The 19569-nt window shown below is 65.6% G+C and overlaps 1 protein-coding gene across 10 annotated transcripts; it reads left to right on the top strand.

Moving 5' to 3' along the window:
* Positions 1–75: 75 nt before the first annotated feature.
* Positions 76–18537, top strand: ABCA7 (ATP binding cassette subfamily A member 7). Of its 10 annotated transcripts, none has more exons than XM_078058535.1 (47): positions 76–90; positions 2016–2204; positions 2295–2388; positions 2584–2725; positions 2808–2920; positions 3058–3134; positions 3488–3568; positions 3771–3981; positions 4063–4202; positions 4472–4588; positions 4789–4956; positions 5227–5444; positions 5628–5804; positions 6095–6317; positions 6443–6664; positions 6739–6940; positions 7233–7343; positions 7623–7794; positions 8084–8215; positions 8311–8450; positions 8658–8795; positions 9000–9163; positions 9243–9315; positions 9651–9853; positions 10073–10133; positions 10331–10426; positions 10504–10658; positions 10894–11018; positions 11091–11186; positions 11368–11655; positions 11838–11870; positions 11977–12154; positions 12239–12408; positions 12683–12860; positions 13092–13207; positions 13641–13785; positions 13879–14002; positions 14344–14473; positions 14544–14664; positions 14739–14801; positions 15791–15897; positions 16168–16309; positions 16830–16964; positions 17045–17148; positions 17419–17511; positions 17935–18175; positions 18266–18537. In XM_078058535.1, the coding sequence occupies exons 2-47, from the start codon at positions 2139–2141 to the stop codon at positions 18413–18415; spliced, it is 6435 nt and encodes a 2144-aa protein (XP_077914661.1). In that variant the 5' UTR covers positions 76–90; positions 2016–2138; the 3' UTR covers positions 18416–18537. The 10 variants fall into 10 exon arrangements, 8 of the variants coding, with proteins under 8 accessions (XP_077914661.1, XP_035956617.2, XP_077914655.1 ...); XM_036100724.2 differs by lacking the exon at positions 76–90 and adding an exon at positions 927–1057 and having other exon boundaries at positions 10894–10991; XM_078058529.1 differs by lacking the exon at positions 76–90 and adding an exon at positions 927–1057.
* The last annotated feature ends 1032 nt before the right edge of the window (positions 18538–19569 follow it).

Genomic DNA, 19569 nt, shown 5'->3' with positions numbered 1-19569 from the left:
CCCAGTGGGGGGCCCTGGGGTGGGGCGGCAGGTCAGCCTCCAGCAGGTCCTCACAGCTGCCTTGGAAGAGCTGAGGCCCAGGGCTGGCAGGTGAGTGCAGGGTAAATGCAATGTGAGGTGAAGAAGGAACTTGAAGGTCAGGACCTGAGGTGGGGGGGAAGAGGCTGGACCTCCCTGCTGGTTGGACAGGATTTCCCAGCCCCCGTCGCCAGGCCTCCGCTTGTGCCATTCACTCGGCCTGGAGTTCCCTGCCTGGCAAACTCCTACTCATCCCCAAAGCCCCAACACCAAAGCCCCCCCCCATACATCTCACCCTCCTGCTGCCTTTGGGGCTGCAGGTCCATACACTTGCATCCTCTTCACCAGGAGCTCGGGAAATCTATTCAATCTTCTGGAACGGGACCCCGAGGTATTCCTCAAAATGGTGTGACCGTTATGACCCAGGACTCTAATCTTAGAATGTTGGGGGCCCCCTCCCCCTCCTGCCATCGCCTGGCCCACTGTAGGACCAAAGGAATATTTGTGGGACGAACAAATGATGACCAATCGAACCCCCACTTTGCGGATGGACAAATGGGAGTCCCAGGGTCATGGACCGAGTCTGGCTAGGATCCGGGTCCCCCAGGGGAGAGTGAGGAGAAAGGGACCTCCTTCGACACGGAGCTGCGGCACTGCAGGCGGGTGTGCAATGTGGGGAGACAGCCTGGCCGGCGTGTCCGGAGGTCGGCCCGTGTGGGGTGTGCCGACCGCCCAGCGCCCCACGGTGACGCAGCAAGAGGCGAGCGGTCCCTTTAAGAAACCCGGCTCCGCACGGCCTCCTCCCACGGCGCGCGGGGCTAGCGCAGGCCCGGCCTGCGGGTGGAGGGGACGGCAGCCAACAGTAGTGGGCGGGGCGGGGCGGGGCGGGGCGGGGCCGGGCGCGGCCGCCGGCCTCCGAGGTGAAGGCGGTCAACTTCAGGGGGCTTAGGGCCAGCTGCGGGAGCTTCCTCTTAAAGGGGCCGTGATCCCGGGCCGCGGTCGGGCGGAGGGAAGGCGGCAAGAGGTGGGGGCTGGAAAGGTGAGAGGGTCCCGGAGAGAGAGAGGCCGGCTCCGAGACTCGAGGATGCCGGGGCGCGGGGGTGGGTGGGAGGGAGGCAGGTTCCCCGGGAATGAGGGGGTGGGGGCGGAGTGCAGACTCTCGCTCACCTTCACTCCCCGCCCAAGTGTGAGGGGCGGCAGGATGGACCACTAATTTCGAGGAGGAGGCTGGGCAGTAGACTCCCCTGAGAGGGGATGGCCAACATGCACCTGCAGCCCCTCTGCCCGTTAGAGCTCCTACTAGCCCTGTGCCCCAGCTCCCACCTGAGGGAAAGCAGAGCCTGCAGTGGGGGGTCGGGGGTCCTGGGTCCTGGTTCCAGCCTCGTACGTGGCCCGTAGCACCTCCCTGCCCCAGTTCCTCTTCGGTGCAATAATGAAGTAGGCCAGAGCTGGACAGTTCTAGCCAAGGGACGGCATCAGGAATTGCTGGTTCCAGGAGCCCGCAATGCTGCCTCTTCTCCTTACTCATCCTCGGGATCCTGTGGTTCTTCTCAGCCATAAATAATACATGAGGGGCGGGTAGAGCGGGGGCCCTGCCTCCACCGGGGTGACTCAGCTTGCCTCTCTGGGGGGCCGGGTAGGCCCTGCTTCCAGCCGGGCGTGCAAAATGCTCAGCACGGTAAACACTTGGCCTTTATCCCTGGGGAAGAGCCGGGGGTGGGGCGTTCCTTCCCAGGGCCCGGGATGAGGCTGGGGGCCGGGACCTGGAGACCCCCACGGGAGCTCAGGGTGGAGCCTGGTGACGACAGAGTTGAGCCGAGGCTCCTCCCCCTGAAGAGTTAGCGGATAGCCTTTTGGACCCCCGCCCTGCAGGGAGGGACAGCCCAGGCAACCAATCAGGTGCGAGGACGGCTTCGGGCAGGGCTCCCGTTGGCTCACTCCGCCCCCAGGGACCCAAGAGACCCTCTAGTAAGTGCCTACTCTTTGGCTCCAATCAGAGCTTCCAGGAACCCTGCACCATGGGATAGAGGAATGAGGTTCAGAGAGGGTCAAGATTCGCCCACAGCCACACAGCACGTCCTCAGCCTGACGCTCCATCGTGTGCTCTGTCCATCCCCACCATGGCCTTCTGGACGCAGCTAATGCTGCTGCTTTGGAAGAATTTCCTGTATCGCAGGAGACAGCCGGTAATGCCAGGACTGACGGCCCCGGGGGGGAGTGGCCCCGGGTGCCCCCCACTGTCCCCCACTCCCCCGCCTCTTCTTCCCCTCCCCCAGATCCAGCTCTTGGTGGAGTTGCTGTGGCCTCTCTTTCTCTTCTTCATCCTGGTGGCCGTCCGCCACTCCCACCCCCCACTGGAACACCATGAATGTAAGCCCCCCAGGGACGAGGCTTTTTTTGTGTGTGGGGGGGTAGGCAATGGGCCACCCTATCCACAGGGGTCCCAGAGAGCGTCAGAGAGCACAGACCGGGCACCCAATAAAAGTCTGAGTGAGCATGCTGTCGGGGAGGGTACGAACATGGTGGGGATTCAGGCAAAGCTCCCCACGCCCAGCATCCCCACAGGCCACTTCTCCAACAAGCCGCTGCCCTCGGCCGGCACCGTTCCTTGGCTCCAGGGTCTCATCTGCAACCTGAACAACACCTGCTTCCCGCAGTCCACGCCCGGGGAGCAGCCCGGCGTCCTCAGCAACTTCAAGGACTCCCTGTGAGCCAGCGGCAGTGGGTGCAGTGGCCCCGGGCACGGGGGTGTCTGCCGAGCCCCCACCTCCTGCTCCCTCTGTCCCCAGGGTCTCCCGGCTCCTGGCAGATGCCCGTGCTGTCCTGGGGGGCCCCAGTGCCCACAGAACGCTGGCCAGCCTGGGAAAGCTGATGCCAGTGCTGAGAGCCGCAGGCGGACCAGGTGAGGAGGCCAGGGCCCTTTGGCTGGCAGGGGTGCACTCTGAGCCTCGATCTGCCCAGCTGTGTAATGGGTACAGGGTAGGGCTGTCTCAGGCTAGGCTTTGCCTAAGCTTGTGCTTCTGTGTGTTCTTCTCCCAGCCCGGCCTCAGCCAAGCGACCGGCTGCAGGACCTACTACCCCTGACCACAGAGCTACTGGGGACACTGCTTGGAGAGGTGAGATGGGGTGGGGACCAGGCTGACTCTGGGAAGCTGCTCTCAGGAAGTCCCAGTACTTCCCCATCCTGGGGCAGGGGCCTCTGATTCCAGCTTCCAGGCCTTTGCCTGGGCTGTCCCTGGCACCTGGAGTGACGTTCCTCGTCCTGTTAGTGCCCAGACAGGCCGTGTCCAGCATGTGTCCAGCCCGTGAGACCTTGAGCGAGTCCACGTGCCTTGCAGCCTCCACTTCCCTGTTTGTAAAACGGGGTCTATAATAGTACGGACCTGCACGGAGTGGAGTGTGGCGAAGTGCTCAACCCCTAGTGAGAACTCCGTCAAGGTCATTATCACCCCTGTGTCTTTCTCCCCAGGGATCCCTGGGGTCTGTGCCGGACCACATCCAGGAGTCCGTGAGCAGCTTTGTGGAGGCAGCAGAGGACCTGGCCCAGGAGGTAAGAGGCCCACTCATCGTCCACCCCAGCCAGCAAACCAAAAGCGTAGGCTACCTGGATGGCCGGTGACAGGGCAGCCCGGGCACTTCCACTGGTAGGCTTTTGGGGGGCTTGGGCAGAAGGAGAGAGGGAGAAGGTGCTCCTGGCAGGGTGCCTAGCTGACAGGGAGGGCTACCAGCATCCTCTGGTGACCCCTCTCCAGCTCCTGGCACTGCCCAGCCTGGTGGAGCTGCGGGCACTGCTGCGGAGACCCCGAGGAGCGGGTGGGCCCCTGGAGGCCGTATCAGAGGCCCTCTGCAGTGCCCGGGGGCCTAGCATCCCAGGGGGGCCCTCCCTCAACTGGTACAAGGCCAGCCACCTGAAGGAGTTGGCGGGGCAAGAGCCGGCAGCAGCCCTACCCGACGACGGCCTGAGTGAGTGACTGACCTCTGTTTCCAGTCTGGGAAGTGGGGCACTGGGAATGGGGGCAGGGCCTCATGGTGCCCCCACCCCAGGCCCTGCCTGTGCTGAGCTCGTGGGGTCACTGGAAACCCACCCGCTGTCCCGCCTGCTCTGGAGGCGTCTGAAGCCGCTGGTCCTGGGGAAACTGCTGTTTACACCCAACACTGCCTTCACCAGGCAGCTCATGGCCCAGGTAAGGGCAGGAGTGGTCCGGGGCCCCCCCCTCAGCCCAGCGAGCGTGGGCCAGGCCAGAGGGAGGGCCCTGCCCCGGGAGGGTGTGGAAGCAGGGTTTTGAAGAAGTCTGCCAGGTGGCAGGTAGAGGGACAGCGTGTGCCAGGGGTCAGAGGCACAGTGGAGCGAAGCGGGAGAGGCGAGGTTGGGGAGGAGGGGGCAGGTCCTCAGAGGAGGGGAGCGTCCTGAAAGGGCTGGCCTGGCACTTCTCTTGGTGCCCCCCTCCCCCAGGTGAACCGGACCTTCCAGGAGCTGGCTCTGTTGAAGGATATCCAGGAGGTGTGGGGTACCCTGGGACCCCAGCTCTTCGACTTCCTGAATGACAGCACGAAGGTGGCAGTGATGCAGGTGGGGCCAGGATCCAGGCTGGCGGAGTCGCGCACGGTCTCCCTGCCGCACGTGGGCAGAGCACAGGGCAGGGCCTCCTGGGCAAGGGTGTGGTGGCGGGTTGTGGAGTCCAGGGTGAGGACGGGCCCCAGGGATGAGAAGAGGAGCGACGCGGCCCGGGGTGCCCCATGCAAACCCCCTGCTCCCCCACCCCTCCGCAGAGGCTCCTGCAGGCTCAGGACCGAGGAAGGAGGCGGCCGGGATCCGGAGGCCAGGCCCGGGCCAAGGCCCTGCTCGCCTTTCTGGATCCCCGTGGGGGCGCCTACAGCTGGCAGGGGGCCCATGCTGACGTGGACCACCTGGTGGGCATGCTGGGCGGTGTGATGGAGGTGAGGGGCCATCCGCTTGGGAGCTCTGTCAGCCGGGTCGGCAGGGCCCGTGGTGAGCGGAGGGCGGAGGGGAGCCAGGGAGGGGGACCGAATTGGGGCGATGCCCCGTCCTAGGGAAAGCCTGAGGACGGACGGACACAGCCTGCGCCCTGCGGAAATCTGATGGGGGAGCTGGGCTCCGCTCTGGGGCTCCGAGGGAGAAGCACTGCCCGGCCCGAGGTTCAGGGGAGGACCCGGGCACCTAGGACCCACGCCCAGGCCCTTCCCCAGTGTGTGACCCTGGACAAGCTGGAGGCGGCACCCTCAGAGGCCGCCCTGGTGGCACGGGCGCTGGAGTTGCTCGCAGAGCGCCGCTTCTGGGCCGGCATCGTCTTCCTGGGGCCCGAGGATCCTCTGGACCCCGCGCAGCTCGGAGGCCCGGGCCACGTGCGTGTCAAGATCCGCATGGACATCGATGCCGTCACGAAAACCAATAAGATCAGGGACAGGTGGGGGCGGGGCCGAGTGTGGGGCGGGGCTGGGGGGGGGGGGCCATCCCGCCAATGGGAGACCGTGATACGCGGAGCCCGGGCCTGCTTGGACCAATCGGGGTCTACGGCGGATGGGCCCAGGTGGTGGGAGGTGCGCGGCCCCCGGCTTGTCCCCGCAGCCGCCCGGCCTGCCGTCTGCAGGTTCTGGGACCCCGGCCCGGCCGCTGACCCCTTGACGGACCTGCGCTATGTGTGGGGTGGCTTCGTGTACCTGCAGGACCTGCTGGAGCGCGCGGCCGTGCGCGTGCTGAGCGGCACCGAGCCCCGGGCCCGCCTCTATCTGCAGCAGATGCCCTACCCCTGCTTTGTGGATGATGCGTGAGCGCCCGCTCCCCACCCGCTCCCCCAGGCGGCGGAGCTCAGGCTGGGAGCGGGGCTCGGGCTCCCTTGGGAACACGCCTGCCCTCCAGGCTGCGAGCCGCTGGTTTAGAAGGACCACTCCCTGTGACCCGGAGGGGGAGGTCCGGGGTCCCGGGCGCAGGGAGAACAGGGCCTGTGCTGCCGCCTGGGACCCTAAGGCTGGAACAGGGGTCTCGAGGTGCCAGGTGTCCTGCCAGTGGGGGCGGCGCAGGGTCTCTGGCCCCCACCTCAGCTGCCTCCCGCCTCAGGTTCCTGCGCGTCCTGAGCCGGTCGCTGCCGCTCTTGCTGACGCTGGCCTGGATCTACTCGGTGGCGCTGACGGTGAAGGCCGTGGTGCGGGAGAAGGAAACGAGGCTGCGCTGCACGATGCAGGCCATGGGGCTCGGCGGCGCGGTGCTGTGGCTCGGCTGGTTCCTCAGCTGCCTCGGGCCCTTCCTGCTCAGCGCGGCGCTGCTCGTGCTGGTGCTCAAGGTGCGCACACCTCACCTTCCCGGCTGCGGGTGGGAGCGCGCAGGCCGCAGGCCCGGGGCGCCTGGCGGAGGGGCTGCCCCAGGCCAAGCCAGGAACCTGACCCGAGCTGTATTTGCCCCTTGCAGCTTGGGGACATCCTCCCCTATAGCCACCCGGCTGTGGTCTTCCTGTTCTTGGCGGCTTTCGCCGTGGCCACTGTGGTCCAGAGCTTCCTCCTGAGCACCTTCTTCTCCCGAGCCAACCTGGCAGCCGCCTGTGGAGGCCTCGCCTACTTCGTGCTCTATCTGCCCTACGTGCTGTGTGTGGCCTGGCGGGACCAGCTGCCTGCCGGCGGCCTCGTGGCTGCGGTGAGACCCCGGCGGGCCGGGGGCAGGGCACGCTCAGCTGCGCTCGCTGGCTCACGCACCTGCCCCCACCGCAGAGCCTCCTGTCTCCTGTGGCCTTTGGGTTCGGCTGCGAGAGCCTGGTGCGGCTGGAGGAGCAGGGCGAAGGCGCGCAGTGGCACAACATGGGCACCGGGCCTGTGGCGGACGTCTTCAGCTTGGCCCAGGTCTCCGGCCTTCTGCTGCTTGATGCTGTGCTCTATGGCCTTGCCGCCGGGTACCTGGAGGCGGTCTGCCCAGGTGGGCCCTAAGGGTGGGGTACGGACTTCTCGGCACACCTGCAGAAGGGAGGCTGGGCTGGGGGGCGTGGTGGGGTGGGCTGGAGCTTCAGGGCCATTTGGTACCTGGAGGCTGTCGCAGGTTGGGGGGCGGCTTCCTGGCATCCAGGCACAGGTGGCCGCATCGGAGGGATGGCCTGAGGCAGGCCGATGGGGTCTCCCGCCTGGATGCCCTGATCCCAGGCGTATGGCCAGAAGCTGGCACGCTCCAGGGCAATGGGCTCAAGAGGTAACTGAGCACGGCTCCCCCCCAGGCCAGTACGGGATCCCCAAACCGTGGAACTTTCCCTTTCGGAGGAGCTATTGGTTTGGACCTCGTTCTCCCAGGGGTTCCTCCCCACCTCCCACCCTGAAGGACCCAGAGGGTGAGGCACAAGGAGACCTAACAGCCGCTTCCCTGTCTGTATCCCCCACGTCCTCCAAAGACCCAAGTTCCTGCAGATCCCAATCCTCTGGGTATCTCCATCTCCCCAGGCTCCCCGGGGCGCCCCTAATCCCCATAGACCCCAGACTGATAGGTCGCTGACTCCACAGACCGGCCTTCATGGCCTCCCAGGTCCCCCAGACTCCCCCAGACCCACCCCCCCACCCCCCCACCCCCACGCCAAAGGGCTCCCACGGTTGAGCCTGCCCTCCTTCTGCAGTGCTGATGGAAGAGGTACCACCGGGCCTGATTCCAGGGGTCTCCATACGGGGCCTGGAGAAGCGCTTTCCCGGCACCCCGCAGCTGGCCCTGCGCGGGCTCAGCCTGGACTTCTACCAGGACCAGATCACCGCCTTGCTGGGCCACAGCGGAGCCGGCAAAACGACCACTCTGTGAGCCGCTCCCACTCCCCCACCCCCGGGCCTCAGTTTGCACATCTGCTCAATGGGAGAGGCATCTGGGTCTCTACAGAGGTGGCGGGGCCCCCAGTTCATTCTGGGTACACAATGGGCAGATAACCATGTTCTCTGTGCCTCAGTTTCTCTCCTCTGTAAAGTGGGGACATAATACACCTTTGGTCTGGGCGGATAGTAGGTGCCTTTTAAGTGCTTTTGCCCCTTCTCTGTGGGTCTCCGCTTCCTCCTCGGAAGGGCAGCTGCCCTGAGACCCCCTCATCCCCAGGTCCATACTGAGTGGCCTCTTTCCGCCCACCCGGGGCTCCGCCTGCATCCTGGGCCATGACGTGCAATCCAGCATGGAAGCCATCCGGCCCCACCTGGGTGTCTGCCCACAGTACAACGTGCTGTTTGACATGTGGGTCTTGGAGGGCCTGGGGTGCGGTGGAGGGGAAGCTGGGTGCTCTTGGGGCTCTGCCTGCCACGGTGGCCACTGTGCGCCCGTGCCTGCAGGCTGAGCGTGGACGAGCACATCTGGTTCTACGGGCGGCTGAAGGGTCTCAGTGCAGCTGCTGTGCGCCCGGAGCAGGCCCGTCTCCTGCAGGACGTGGGGCTCGTCCCCAAGCGGGGTGCACAGACACGCCACCTCTCCGGTGAGCCTGGCCTGGGGAGGAGCCTCTGGGTCGGTAGAGATGAGGCTGGGAGGGGGGCTGAGACGTTATCCTGAGGGTGGAGTGAGGCCAGAGGAGACACCAGGTTTGGGGGACCCAGAGGGTGGGGAAAGGGGCCCGGAGGAGGACAAGAGCCCCTGCCCAAGAAGGGGGGGTCATGCTGGGGCGCCCACCCATGTCTCTGCCCAGGTGGGATGCAGAGGAAGCTTTCAGTAGCCATCGCCTTTGTGGGTGGCTCCCGGGTCGTCATCCTAGATGAGCCCACAGCCGGTGTGGACCCTGCTTCCCGTCGCAGTATTTGGGAGCTGCTGCTCAAATACCGGGAAGGTAAGAGTTGGGGGAGGCACAAGGTTCCCCTAGATTCTGTTTCAGGGGACAGAAGAAGTTTCTGATGAGGAAGTGCTTGGAATAGGGTTTTGAGGGATGGATAGGAGTTTGATGCACAGGGCAGGCAACTCCTGGCAGAGGCCACAGCTTGCGCGAAGACCTCGTGTCCCGACGGTAAATGTGGCCTGGTTTCCCGTTGCCCAGGTCGCACACTGATCCTCTCCACCCACCACCTGGATGAGGCAGAGCTGCTGGGAGACCGCGTGGCCGTGGTGGCCGGAGGCCGTTTGTGCTGCTGCGGCTCGCCGCTCTTCCTGCGCCGCCACCTCGGCTCCGGCTACTACCTGACGCTGGCCGTCGGCAACAAGGTGAGGGCTGGAGCTGACCTCCGACCCCCGACCGCGACCGTGACCCCGGCCGTGGCAGCTGGTGCCCCTCTGCCCGCAGGGGAACGCTGACTTGGAGGACCGCGTGGACGCCGGGCGGAGGGGGGAGCCAGGCAGCCAGGGCGGCACAGCTGGTGAGACGTGCCGGGGCGCGCCCCAGGGAAGGGCCAGGGCAACGGGCTCCGCGACGCCTAATGGGACCCTTGACCTCTGACCCTGAGTTGAACCCGAATCCTGGCCCCTGCCTTTAACCCAGCCTGGGCTGAGCTCACACGCAGCCCTGCCGCTAACCCCTGACCGCACGGGGACCTCCGGCCTGACCTCAGGCCACACCCTGCCCTCCAGAGCCTCACCCTAACCTCCCCTGCCTGCAGAGACGGGCTCCTCGGGGGGCCGGCCACACCCCTTCCCCAAGGAGACCGAGCTGCCCACTGTGCCGCGCCCTTGACACGCCCCCCCGTCCGCCCAGGTGCCGCCGAGCTGCTGTCCCTCGTGCAGCGGCTGGTGCCCGGGACGCGGCTGGTGGAGGGGCTGCCGCGCGAGCTTGTGCTCGTGCTGCCCTACGGGGGTGCCGCGGACGGCAGCTTTGCCAGGCTTTTCCGTGAGCTGGACCAGCGGCTGGGGGAGCTGGGGCTGGCCAGCTACGGGATCTCCGACACCAGCCTTGAAGAGGTGCGGCTGCCGGGGGAGGGCTGCCTGGAGGAGATGTCCTTGGAAGGATGAGGAGAGGCCTGCTTAGGGATGGCAGCACACCCCAGGGAGGCGGAGGGGCACCTGCAGGGGACCAGAGGCTGAGAGCCTCCTGGGGAGGCCTGGGGACCCACAGTGTCTTAGGGCTGGGTGGCTCTCTGCTGGGGGGTCCCAGGCTGAACCCCTGCTCTGTGTCCCCAGATCTTCCTGAAGGTGGTAGAGGATTGTGCTGTGGACACAGACCTGGAGGACGCGGCCGCAGGTCCCTGTCTTTGACCCCTAACCCTGGTCCAGAGTGGGACTTGACTTTAGGCCAAGTGCCCATCCTTGGTGGAGTCTGGCAGCCTTGACCTCCACCCCTGACTTCTGAGCCCCTCTGTCTGTGACCCTGGACCTTGACTCAGACCCTAGGCTGATCAGTAGCCCTCGAAGCTGACCCCAACGCCTCTGGCCCCACAGATGGTAGCCACAAGCAGCAGCCGGGCTCAGGCCGCGCTCGCCCAGATGTGACCACACGGCTCAAGATCCTGCCCGAGGAGTCCGTCCTGGAGAATGGTGAGCTGTCCCGCCCTGAGCCCATGGCCCCTCCCAGGCCACCACCACGGGAGCACTGACCCTTCCATCCCCCACAGCTCATTCTGCCCCAGAAACGCAGGCTCTGCGGGGCTCTGGGCCGGACCCCGCGGGCCGGGTGCAGGGCTGGGTGCTGACCTGCCAGCAGCTCCGGGCCCTGCTTCTCAAGCGCTTTCTGCTTGCCCGCCGTAGCCGCCGTGGCCTGTTTGCACAGGTGAGGGGGGCTGGGCACCGGAGAGTGCGTGGGAGACCTTGGGTGCCTGTCCTCTGCTCTGGTCGCCCGCTCAGTGGCCTAATTTGAGTGGTTAACCCCAGAAGTCTCCCCCAAACTGAACACCTCTATCGAGAGCACTGGGGAGCCATGGATGGTTCTAGAGCAGGAGAAAGGAAGGACACTGGCAAGCCTGGAGGGGAGAGCAGGGAGGGCAGCTGATGGGCCTGTCCTTCAGATCGTGCTGCCTGCCCTCTTCGTGGGCCTGGCGCTGGTGTTCAGTCTCGTCGTGCCTCCTTTCGGATACTACCCGGCTCTGCGGCTCAGTCCCAGCATGTACGGTGCTCAGGTGTCGTTCTTTAGGTGGGTGCGGGCGAGAGGGGGCTGGAGGCCAACGGGCGGGGCCGTAGACCTGACTCTGAGCTGCACCCACAGTGAGGACGCCCCAGGAAGCTCAGAGCGTGCCCGCCTGCTGGAGACGCTGCTGGAGCAGGCAGGGCTGGAGGCCCACCCGCAGACTGGCTCCGGCAGGTGGGGGCCCACCGCCAACCTCGTGCCTCTCGGGCCTCAGGCTGTCCGTCTGGGCCCTGGCCGGTTGGCCTTGGGGAGGGTTCGGAGCATCCCTGTGCCCGCCTGCGAGCTGAGCGTCCACGTCCCCGGGCCTGCGGAAAGCTCGGTGCCCACAGCCCCACCCCCGGCCCTGCCCCTGCAGGACGCCTGAGTGTACACCGCCCGCCGTCTGCCGGTTTTGGGTGCCCGAGGTGCCCGCGGGCGTCACTGAGGCCTTGGCCAACGGCAACTGGACCCCGGAGTCCCCGTCCCCGGCCTGCCGGTGCAGCCAACCTGGTGCCCGGCGCCTGCTGCCGGACTGCCCCGCTGCGGCTGGCGGCCCCCCCCCGCCCCAGGCGCTGGCCGGCTCTGGGGAAGTGGTGCAGAACCTAACGGGCCGGAACCTGTCCGACTTCCTGGTGAAGACCTACCCGCGCCTGGTCCAGCAGGGGTGAGCCGCCGCCCGGACTCAGTTTGCCTGGCTGTTGCTTGGGCCCCTGAACGAGGAGGTCGGGGCTGGGGGCCTCCCCTCACTTCACCTGTCTCCCCGGCTCCCCAGCATCGCTCACTGTCTCTGTCCCACTCCCATCCCCCCCACCCCCGTCTCTGCCTTTCTATCTGTCTCTCCTGCAGCCTGAAGACCAAGAAGTGGGTGAACGAGGTCAGGTGAGGAGGGTCCCATTCCCGCGCCCTCTGCCTGCCTGCTCGGGGGCTTGCCTGCCCCACCCTCCCGGGCCTTCACCTGCTGCCCCCTGACCCCACCGCCCCACAGGTATGGGGGCTTCTCCTTGGGGGGCCGAGACCCAGGCCTGCCCTCAGGGCAGGAGGTGAGCCGCTCGGTGGAGGAGCTGCGGGTGCTTCTGAGCCCCCCGCCCGGTGGGGCCCTCGACCGCATCCTGAACAACCTCACAGCATGGGCTCACAGCCTAGACGCGGAGGACAGCCTCAAGGTGGGACCCGGGGGCAGTGGGCAGCTGGTGGGAGGGGCAGGTCCAACGCCAGCGCCCTGATCCCTCGGCCCTGACCCCCCCCAGATCTGGTTCAACAACAAGGGCTGGCACGCCATGGTGGCCTTTGTCAACAGAGCCAACAACGCACTCCTCCACGCCCGGCTGCCCCCGGGCCCTGCCCGCCGTGCCCACAGCATCACCACACTCAACCACCCCCTGAACCTCACCAAGGAGCAGCTGTCTGAGGCCGCACTGTGAGTGCCGCGTCCTTCCTGTGCGTGCCCTCCCTGCCTCGGCTGCCCTGTCATTTTGGGCAGAGGGAGCTAGAACGGCACTCTGCCACACTCCTGCTGTGCGAATAGGCCTGGGGAACAGGACACCATCAGGCCCAGCGGCGTCCAGGCTCCCCCAGCTGCCCACGCACCGCAGCCCTAACTGGCTCCGCTCATCTCCCCGACCAGCCGTGGACCTTTGTCCCATCAGGAGTGGGCAGAGCTCTCTGAACAGCTCCTGCACCCTTGCCCACAGGATGGCCTCCTCGGTGGATGTGCTTGTCTCCATCTGTGTGGTCTTTGCCATGTCCTTCGTCCCAGCCAGCTTCACCCTTGTTCTCATCGAGGAGCGCGTCACCCGGACCAAACACCTGCAGTTTATGGGGGGCCTGCCTCCCACTCTTTACTGGCTCGGCCACTTTCTCTGGGACATGGTGCGGGCAATGCTTAGAGGGGTGGGGGTCCGGCTACCTCTCACCACTGCCCCTTTCTGGCCCCTTCCGGTCAGGCCCTTGTCCAGGATGACCTGGGGGAAGTCTTGGGGATTGTGGGAGACTTCGTGTCCTGCTACCTGAAACACAGGGAGGTTGGGAGGGGGCACAGGGATGAGGATGGCAGTTCCCGCCCTTGGAAACTGATGGCGGTAATTACCATCTCCAATGCAGTGTAACTACTTGGTGTCAGCGTGCATCGTGGTGCTCATCTTCCTGGCCTTCCAGCAGAGGGCGTACGTGGCCCCTGCCAACCTGCCTGCCCTCCTGCTGCTCCTTCTACTCTATGGGTGAGGCCTCCCCAGCCCCTCCGGGGCTGTTCTTACTGACTGCCCTACCTCAACACCTAATACTGTTGAGGGACATGGGACTCTGAACAGCTCCCAAGGAGAGAACGTGGAGGTCTGAGCTGATCCCAAGGGTAATCTAATTTAACGATGTGCCGAGGTGGCCTTAAAAGCCCATCTTCTCTAGGGGCGCCTGGCCGGCTCAGTCGGGAGAGTGTGCGATTCTTGATCTCAGGGTTGTGAATTCGAGCCCCATGTTAGGGGTAGAGTTTACTTTAAAACAAAAGAAAACAAAACAAAACAACAAACGCTCCTCTTGTCTTGACTTACATTAAGAGGTCCATGGCAGGGACGATGGGAGGGGAGATCTGTATTCCTCTTAGGGCTACTCAGCCTGCTGTCGGGTGGTCACCCCTTGACTCCTGTTGCCCCTCAGCTGGTCGATCACGCCACTCATGTACCCAGCCTCCTTCTTCTTCTCCGTGCCCAGCACGGCCTACGTGGTGCTCACCTCCATCAACCTCTTTATCGGCATCAATGGCAGCATGGCCACCTTTGTGCTCGAGCTCTTCTCTGATCAGGTGGGGCCCTGCATGTCTGTGCCTCAGGCTGGGACTGGGTTGGGGCATCGGCCTCAGCCCCTGATCCACCTCCCTCTTCCTGTCCCTGAGCAGAAGCTGCAGGAAGTGAGCCGGATCCTGAAGCAGATCTTCCTTATCTTCCCCCACTTCTGCCTGGGCCGGGGGCTCATCGACATGGTGCGGAACCAGGCCATGGCTGACGCCTTTGAGCGCTTGGGTGAGAACTAGGTGGGGAAGTGCCAGCCAAGTCAGTTACACAGGGTAGGGACAAACAGCAGCCCCCAGGAAGAGAACTAGAGATCTGAGGTGGCCCCAAGTTTGGGTCAAGTTATAAGTACAGCAAAGCAGCCGTAAAAGCTAATTCTGTCTTGGGTCATATCACAAAAGGTCTAAGGTCCTAAATAAGGGAGATGGGGATACCACTGTTTTCTATACCAATTAGAGCTCAGTTGAGTGGCCCATCCAGTTCTTGGTCCTTTTCCGTAAGAATCCAAGGTGACCTGGATGGGGAGGGGCCCACACCCCCCATGACCTAATTCCTCCTTCCTGTCACCACAGGAGATGGGCAGTTCCAGTCACCCCTGCGCTGGGAGGTGGTTGGCAAGAACCTCTTGGCCATGGTGGTGCAGGGGCCGCTCTTCTTCCTCTTCACGCTGCTACTGCAGCTCCGGAGCCACCTCCTGCCACAGTCAGTGGGGACTGGGTAAGGGGGGAGGGGCCGGCCGTGGCTTTGGGCTCACTGACCTCTCTGTCCTCAGACCCCAGCTGAGGTCGCTGCACCCCTTGGGGGAGGAGGATGAGGATGTGGCCCGGGAGCGGGAACGGGTGGTCCAAGGGGCCACCCAGGGGGACGTGTTGGTGCTGAGAGACCTGACCAAGGTGGGTGCAGAGTGCTGGGTTGGGGGGCTCCCCCTGGCCCACCCACCTTTCTCAGGGACCTGAACTCCCCCCAGATGTACTACGGGCAGAGGACACCAGCTGTCGACCGCCTGTGCCTGGGGATCCCCCCCGGTGAGGTGAGAGCCCAAGGCAGACTTCCCCGTGCAGGGGCAGTGAGAGGCTGCCCCACTGTGTGCCCACTGCCCTCTACTGAACACCTACTATGCGCATGGTGCCCTTCATTGAACAGCTACCTTGTGCCCGCTGCCTTTTATTGGGCAACTACTGGCCGCCAACATTTGAGTTCCTGTTTTGTGCCAGCAAACTCTCAGGAAGCACCTACTGCGTGCTTCCATTTATCGAGCCCTACTGTCTGCAGGAAGGTGTTAGTAAGCCCCTACCGAGACCAAGCAAATTAGTATCGAGCACCCAGGGGGCGCCCACGCATGTCAGGTGGCCTACTGCGTGTCAACACCGGAGAACCAGTTGTACTGTCGAGCCCCCGTGTGTGTGTATGCATTTACCAGGGGAGTACTGAACGTCACCTGAGCGATGGTCGACTTTTTGTCGAGCATCAACAGCACTTATTGAGCCCCTGCTGTATACGCACCTGTGTCAAGCACCTGCTCACAGCCAGTATTTAGGAGGCACACGTGCCCTGTACCAGTTCGCATTCAGGCGACGACGTGCAGACGGACGTGCTGAGTGTCACGTCTCGGCCACCTGCCGGGGCCAGCGCGCCTGCAGACACCTCGTGTGTGCTGGCCAGCCTCTCCACCTTGGGCGGACTGCACCCAGCCTCAGCCCTCAGCCTGAGAGAGGCACCCACGGAGTGTCGGGAAACATTGAGAAATCTCATGCCTCGCTATTCATGGAGCACTTGTTGTATGTGATCTTTACGAGATAGCTACTGGGTGCTGGAATTGGTTAAATACATCCCACGTGCCAACAACCGTTCCCCGCTAAGTGGCAGATGTATGCCTATCTACACACCCCCTGTGTCGGTCCCAGGGGTCCTCCTTGCTCACAGCCCTCCTGCAGACACTGGGAAACCCACCCCGAGAATTAGCGGCCCCGGGACAGGGATCTGGGACCTTGCTGAGTGCCGTCTGTGGGGCACCCGCAGTGTTTCGGGCTGCTGGGAGTGAACGGAGCAGGGAAAACGTCCACATTTCGCATGGTGACGGGGGACATGCTGCCCAGCGGTGGTGAGGCTGTGCTAGCAGGCCACAGGTGAGGGGGTTCGGGCGGGGGCGGGGTGTCCCAAGCCCCTGTTCGTCCCCACCCCTTGCTCTCCTGCGCAGGGACTGTGCTTCACCAGCATGGTCCGGTCGGGCTGGCCCTGAGCCCCTGTGCCCCCACAAACCGCATGTCCACCGGGCCCTGAAACACCCCCTACCCCCTGTCTCTTACCATAGTGGTCCAGGGTGGGTGGGCCCTGAGGTCCCCCCAGCATGGCCAGAGCCTGGCCAATTCCCTGAGCCCCCCGTCCCCCACCCCCAGCGTGGCCCAGGAACCGTCCGCTGCGCACTGCCACATGGGCTACTGCCCGCAGTCGGATGCCATCTTCGAGCTGCTGACCGGCCGCGAGCACCTGGAGCTGTTCGCGCGGCTGCGCGGTGTTCCCGAGGCTCAGGTTGCCCAGGTGACTCCCCCACCCCAGGATCGCAGCCCCGCCCTGGCTCTGCTTGGCCAGGCCCTGAGTCCAGGTGCCCCCCTCGTCACCTGTACCGCGCCTGCCGTTCCCCAGCTCCTACACTCTGTGGGTCCAGCGCAGGCTGTGCCCGCCCCTTTCCTACCCGACCTGCGCTACCGCGGTCGCGACCCCGCCCACTCTGGCCTTGACCCCACCTCCCGCTGAGGGCTTCCCGCTACTCTGCCCCGGGTCGGTCCGGTCCCTCATTCATCCTGACTCCGCCCTCTTTATTTACCTTCCCCCATTGTCGCCCCAGTGCCCCCCACGCTCACTGCCTTCCTCCCGTTCACTGCCCCCCCGCCAGCCTGCCCCCCACCCTCACTGCCCCCACGCTCACTGCCCCCCTCCCGTTCACTGCTCCCCCAGTCTAGCCTCCCCCACGCTCACTCTGCCCCCCTCCCGTTCACTGCCCCCCCGCCAGACCCCCCCCATCTGGCCCCTCCCCTCTCTCACTCCGTCCGCCCCACAGACAGCGAGCTTGGGCCTGGCGCGCCTGGGGCTCCCGCAGTACGCGGACCGACCTGCGGGTACCTACAGTGGAGGCAACAAGAGGAAGCTGGCGACAGCGGTGGCGCTGGTGGGGGACCCGGCTGTGGTCTTTTTGGTGCGTGGGGGCGGGGCCGGGGCGGGGCCTGGGGGAGGGCTGGGGCTTGGCTTATGGCGTCTCCCCTTGCACCCCCCAAGGACGAGCCGACCACTGGCATGGACCCCAGCTCCCGGCGCTTTCTCTGGAACAGCCTCCTGGCCGTCGTGCGGGAGGGCCGCTCCGTGGTGCTTACGTCACACAGGTGGGTCCCGCTCCGGGTGCTCAAGGCTGAGGGTCAGGGTGGTGCAGCTCTGGGGAGGGAGGCGGCCCCGGCCCCGGAGAGAGGCTGTCAGAGCACAGGGACACAGGAGATGGAGCGGCCCTGACCTTTGGGGGGGGTGGACACGCCGACGACGGTGACACCCGACCCTTGGGACAGAATGGTCTGGGCTCCGTGCGAGTGTCCGGGCTTGGAGGGTGAGGGTCCCCGGCCTGGGGAGTGCAGGAGTTGATGGCGCTGGGCTCCTGACAGCATGGAGGAGTGTGAGGCCCTCTGCACGCGCCTGGCCATCATGGTGAACGGGCGGTTCCGCTGTCTGGGCAGCCCGCAGCACCTCAAGAGCAGGTGAGTGGGGCGCGAGCAGGCAGGGGAGGGCGGGGGTGTAGGCGGGGCCAGAAGAGCCACCAGACACAGGGCCACGCGAAGCCAACTTGGCTCTAACCTGAGGGGAGGCGAGGACCATGGACTGTGGAGGAGACATGAAGTAGGGAGTGGGGCAACCAGCAGGGGTACGGGGCTGATGGGTGACGGTGGCTCTCGGGGGGCCGGAGATGGACCTGGGGGCGGGGCCTCGCGTGGGCGGGGCCTGGAGAGGCGGGGTGAGGGAAAGGGGTGAGCCTATAAATGGGCGAGGCCGGGCCAGTCCGCGGGTCAGAAGGGGCCGGGTATTGGGGGCAGGCCCGGAAGCGAGCAGGGGGTGGTGTGGACGGGTGGCAGGGCAGGGCGGGCCTTGAGCGTGTGCAGCAGCCCCGGACCCGCCCATCCCAGATTTGGAGCCGGCCACACGCTGACCCTGCGGGTGCCCGCCGCGCGGTCCGAGTTGGCGCTGGCCTTCGTGGGGGCGGCGTTCCCGGGGGCCGAGCTGCGCGAGGCGCACGGCAGCCGCCTGCGCTTCCAGCTGCCGCCGGGAGGGCGCTGCGCCCTGTCCCGCGTCTTTGGAGAGCTGGCGGCGCACGGGGCGGAGCACGGCGTGGAGGACTTCTCCGTGAGCCAGACCACGTTAGAGGAGGTGACCGCGGCGCCTGGCTGGAGCTGAGGATGAGGTGGGGCCGAGGGCCAGGCGCTGGGGCTGACCTCCCCTCCGGCCACCCACCCCTAGGTATTCTTGTACTTCTCCAAGGACCAGGGGAAGGAGACGGACGACGAGCAGGAGGCCGGAGTCGGGGCAGGCCCTGCGCCACACCCACAGCACCCCAAACTCATCACCGGGGTCCTGGAGGACCCCAGCATGGCCGAGACGGTCCTCTGAGCCGCCCTCATCGGAGGGGTCGGTGGGAGATGCTGGGAGGGCAGGGGGGCAGGGCCGGGACCCAGGCTCTCCGAGGATCCGTTGCCCTGGAGGAAATAATAAAGAGAACTCGTGGCGTGAAACTGTGTCCGTGCGTGCGTGCGTGCGTGCCCAAACACGGCTCTCCTCCCCCGCCTCCCTGAGTGTGTGCACGTGAGAGTCTGGCCGGACCCCCAGCTCACATGAGGGCCTCTGTGCTGGGCTGGACACTGGGGGGTCTCACGTGCACTCGGGGACTTCCCAAGAGCCTGGACACCCACGTGGGTCTGGCCGCTCAGGGCGGTACCTATGAGTGCCTGGTCGTGAAGTGGGCATGAGGTCAAGGCTTGGGAATGTTCTGGGCAGCTTGGAGGAGCCCAGGGGGAGTGGCACAGACCCCAGGCCTCCTGACCAGGCCAGAAGCCTGCCAGCCAGCCCTCACCCCCTGAAGCCTGGCTCCAGAGCAATGAGTGGTGGGCAAAGGATCCTCAAGGGACTTCTCAGCTGGGTCTGTGGATGGACCTGGGCCTGGAGAGCTGGCTTTGGCACCCGGGGCTGTGGTCTGCGGGCCCTGTGCCCTGGAGATCCGCCCCTCCCCGCAGAGGTCAGTGGGGGGCAGTGTTAGGGAGGGTAGAGGGGTCGGGGTTTGGGGATGGGGGTGCGACTCCAGAAGTAAGGAGAAGAATCGGGGAGAGGGGGCTCTGACGAAGAGAGGAGGTGGTTGGGGGAGGAGGCAGGGGTCCCTATGCACCATGGAGGCCCCAGCTCTTGCTGGTGAGTGGTGGCCGAAGGCATGACTCCCATCGTGCCTCCCACAGTCCTGCTGCCTGGCGTGCCAGGTGGTCCGTGTGTGTGTCCCCGGACTGTGGGCACAGGGCTGGGGGGCGGTGGCCTGCCATGCCCTGTGCCATCAGCTCACCAGAGGAAGGGGGATGGGGGGCGGGGGAGGCTGGATAGCAGGTGTCCATGCCCAGGGTCTGAGAGAGCAGCTCTGGCTTGTCCGTTTCACGGGCGAGCTTCCTGACATCTGCGCACCTGTCCGGGTCCCTGCATGTCATCCTGCACTCGGCGGCATCTGGGTGCATCCGACTGAGGGCCTGCACCCCTGCCGTCTGCCGCCGTGTGCCCCCGCCATG

This window comes from Halichoerus grypus, chromosome 1 (genome assembly GCF_964656455.1).
Source record: "Halichoerus grypus chromosome 1, mHalGry1.hap1.1, whole genome shotgun sequence".
In the NCBI taxonomy this organism is placed as follows: Eukaryota; Metazoa; Chordata; class Mammalia; order Carnivora; family Phocidae; genus Halichoerus; species Halichoerus grypus.
This window is presented reverse-complemented; position numbering and strand designations above follow the sequence as displayed.

Bases quoted from the DNA above. Each gene is read 5' to 3' on its own strand.
- ABCA7 (XM_078058535.1), top strand. From the start codon at position 2,139: ATGGCCTTCTGGACGCAGCTAATGCTGCTGCTTTGGAAGAATTTCCTG. The intron at 6,665-6,738 runs GTGAGACCCCGG...CCCCCACCGCAG, and splicing joins CCGGCGGCCTCGTGGCTGCG to AGCCTCCTGTCTCCTGTGGC. The intron at 11,187-11,367 runs GTGGGGGCCCAC...CTGCCCCTGCAG, and splicing joins CCGCAGACTGGCTCCGGCAG to GACGCCTGAGTGTACACCGC.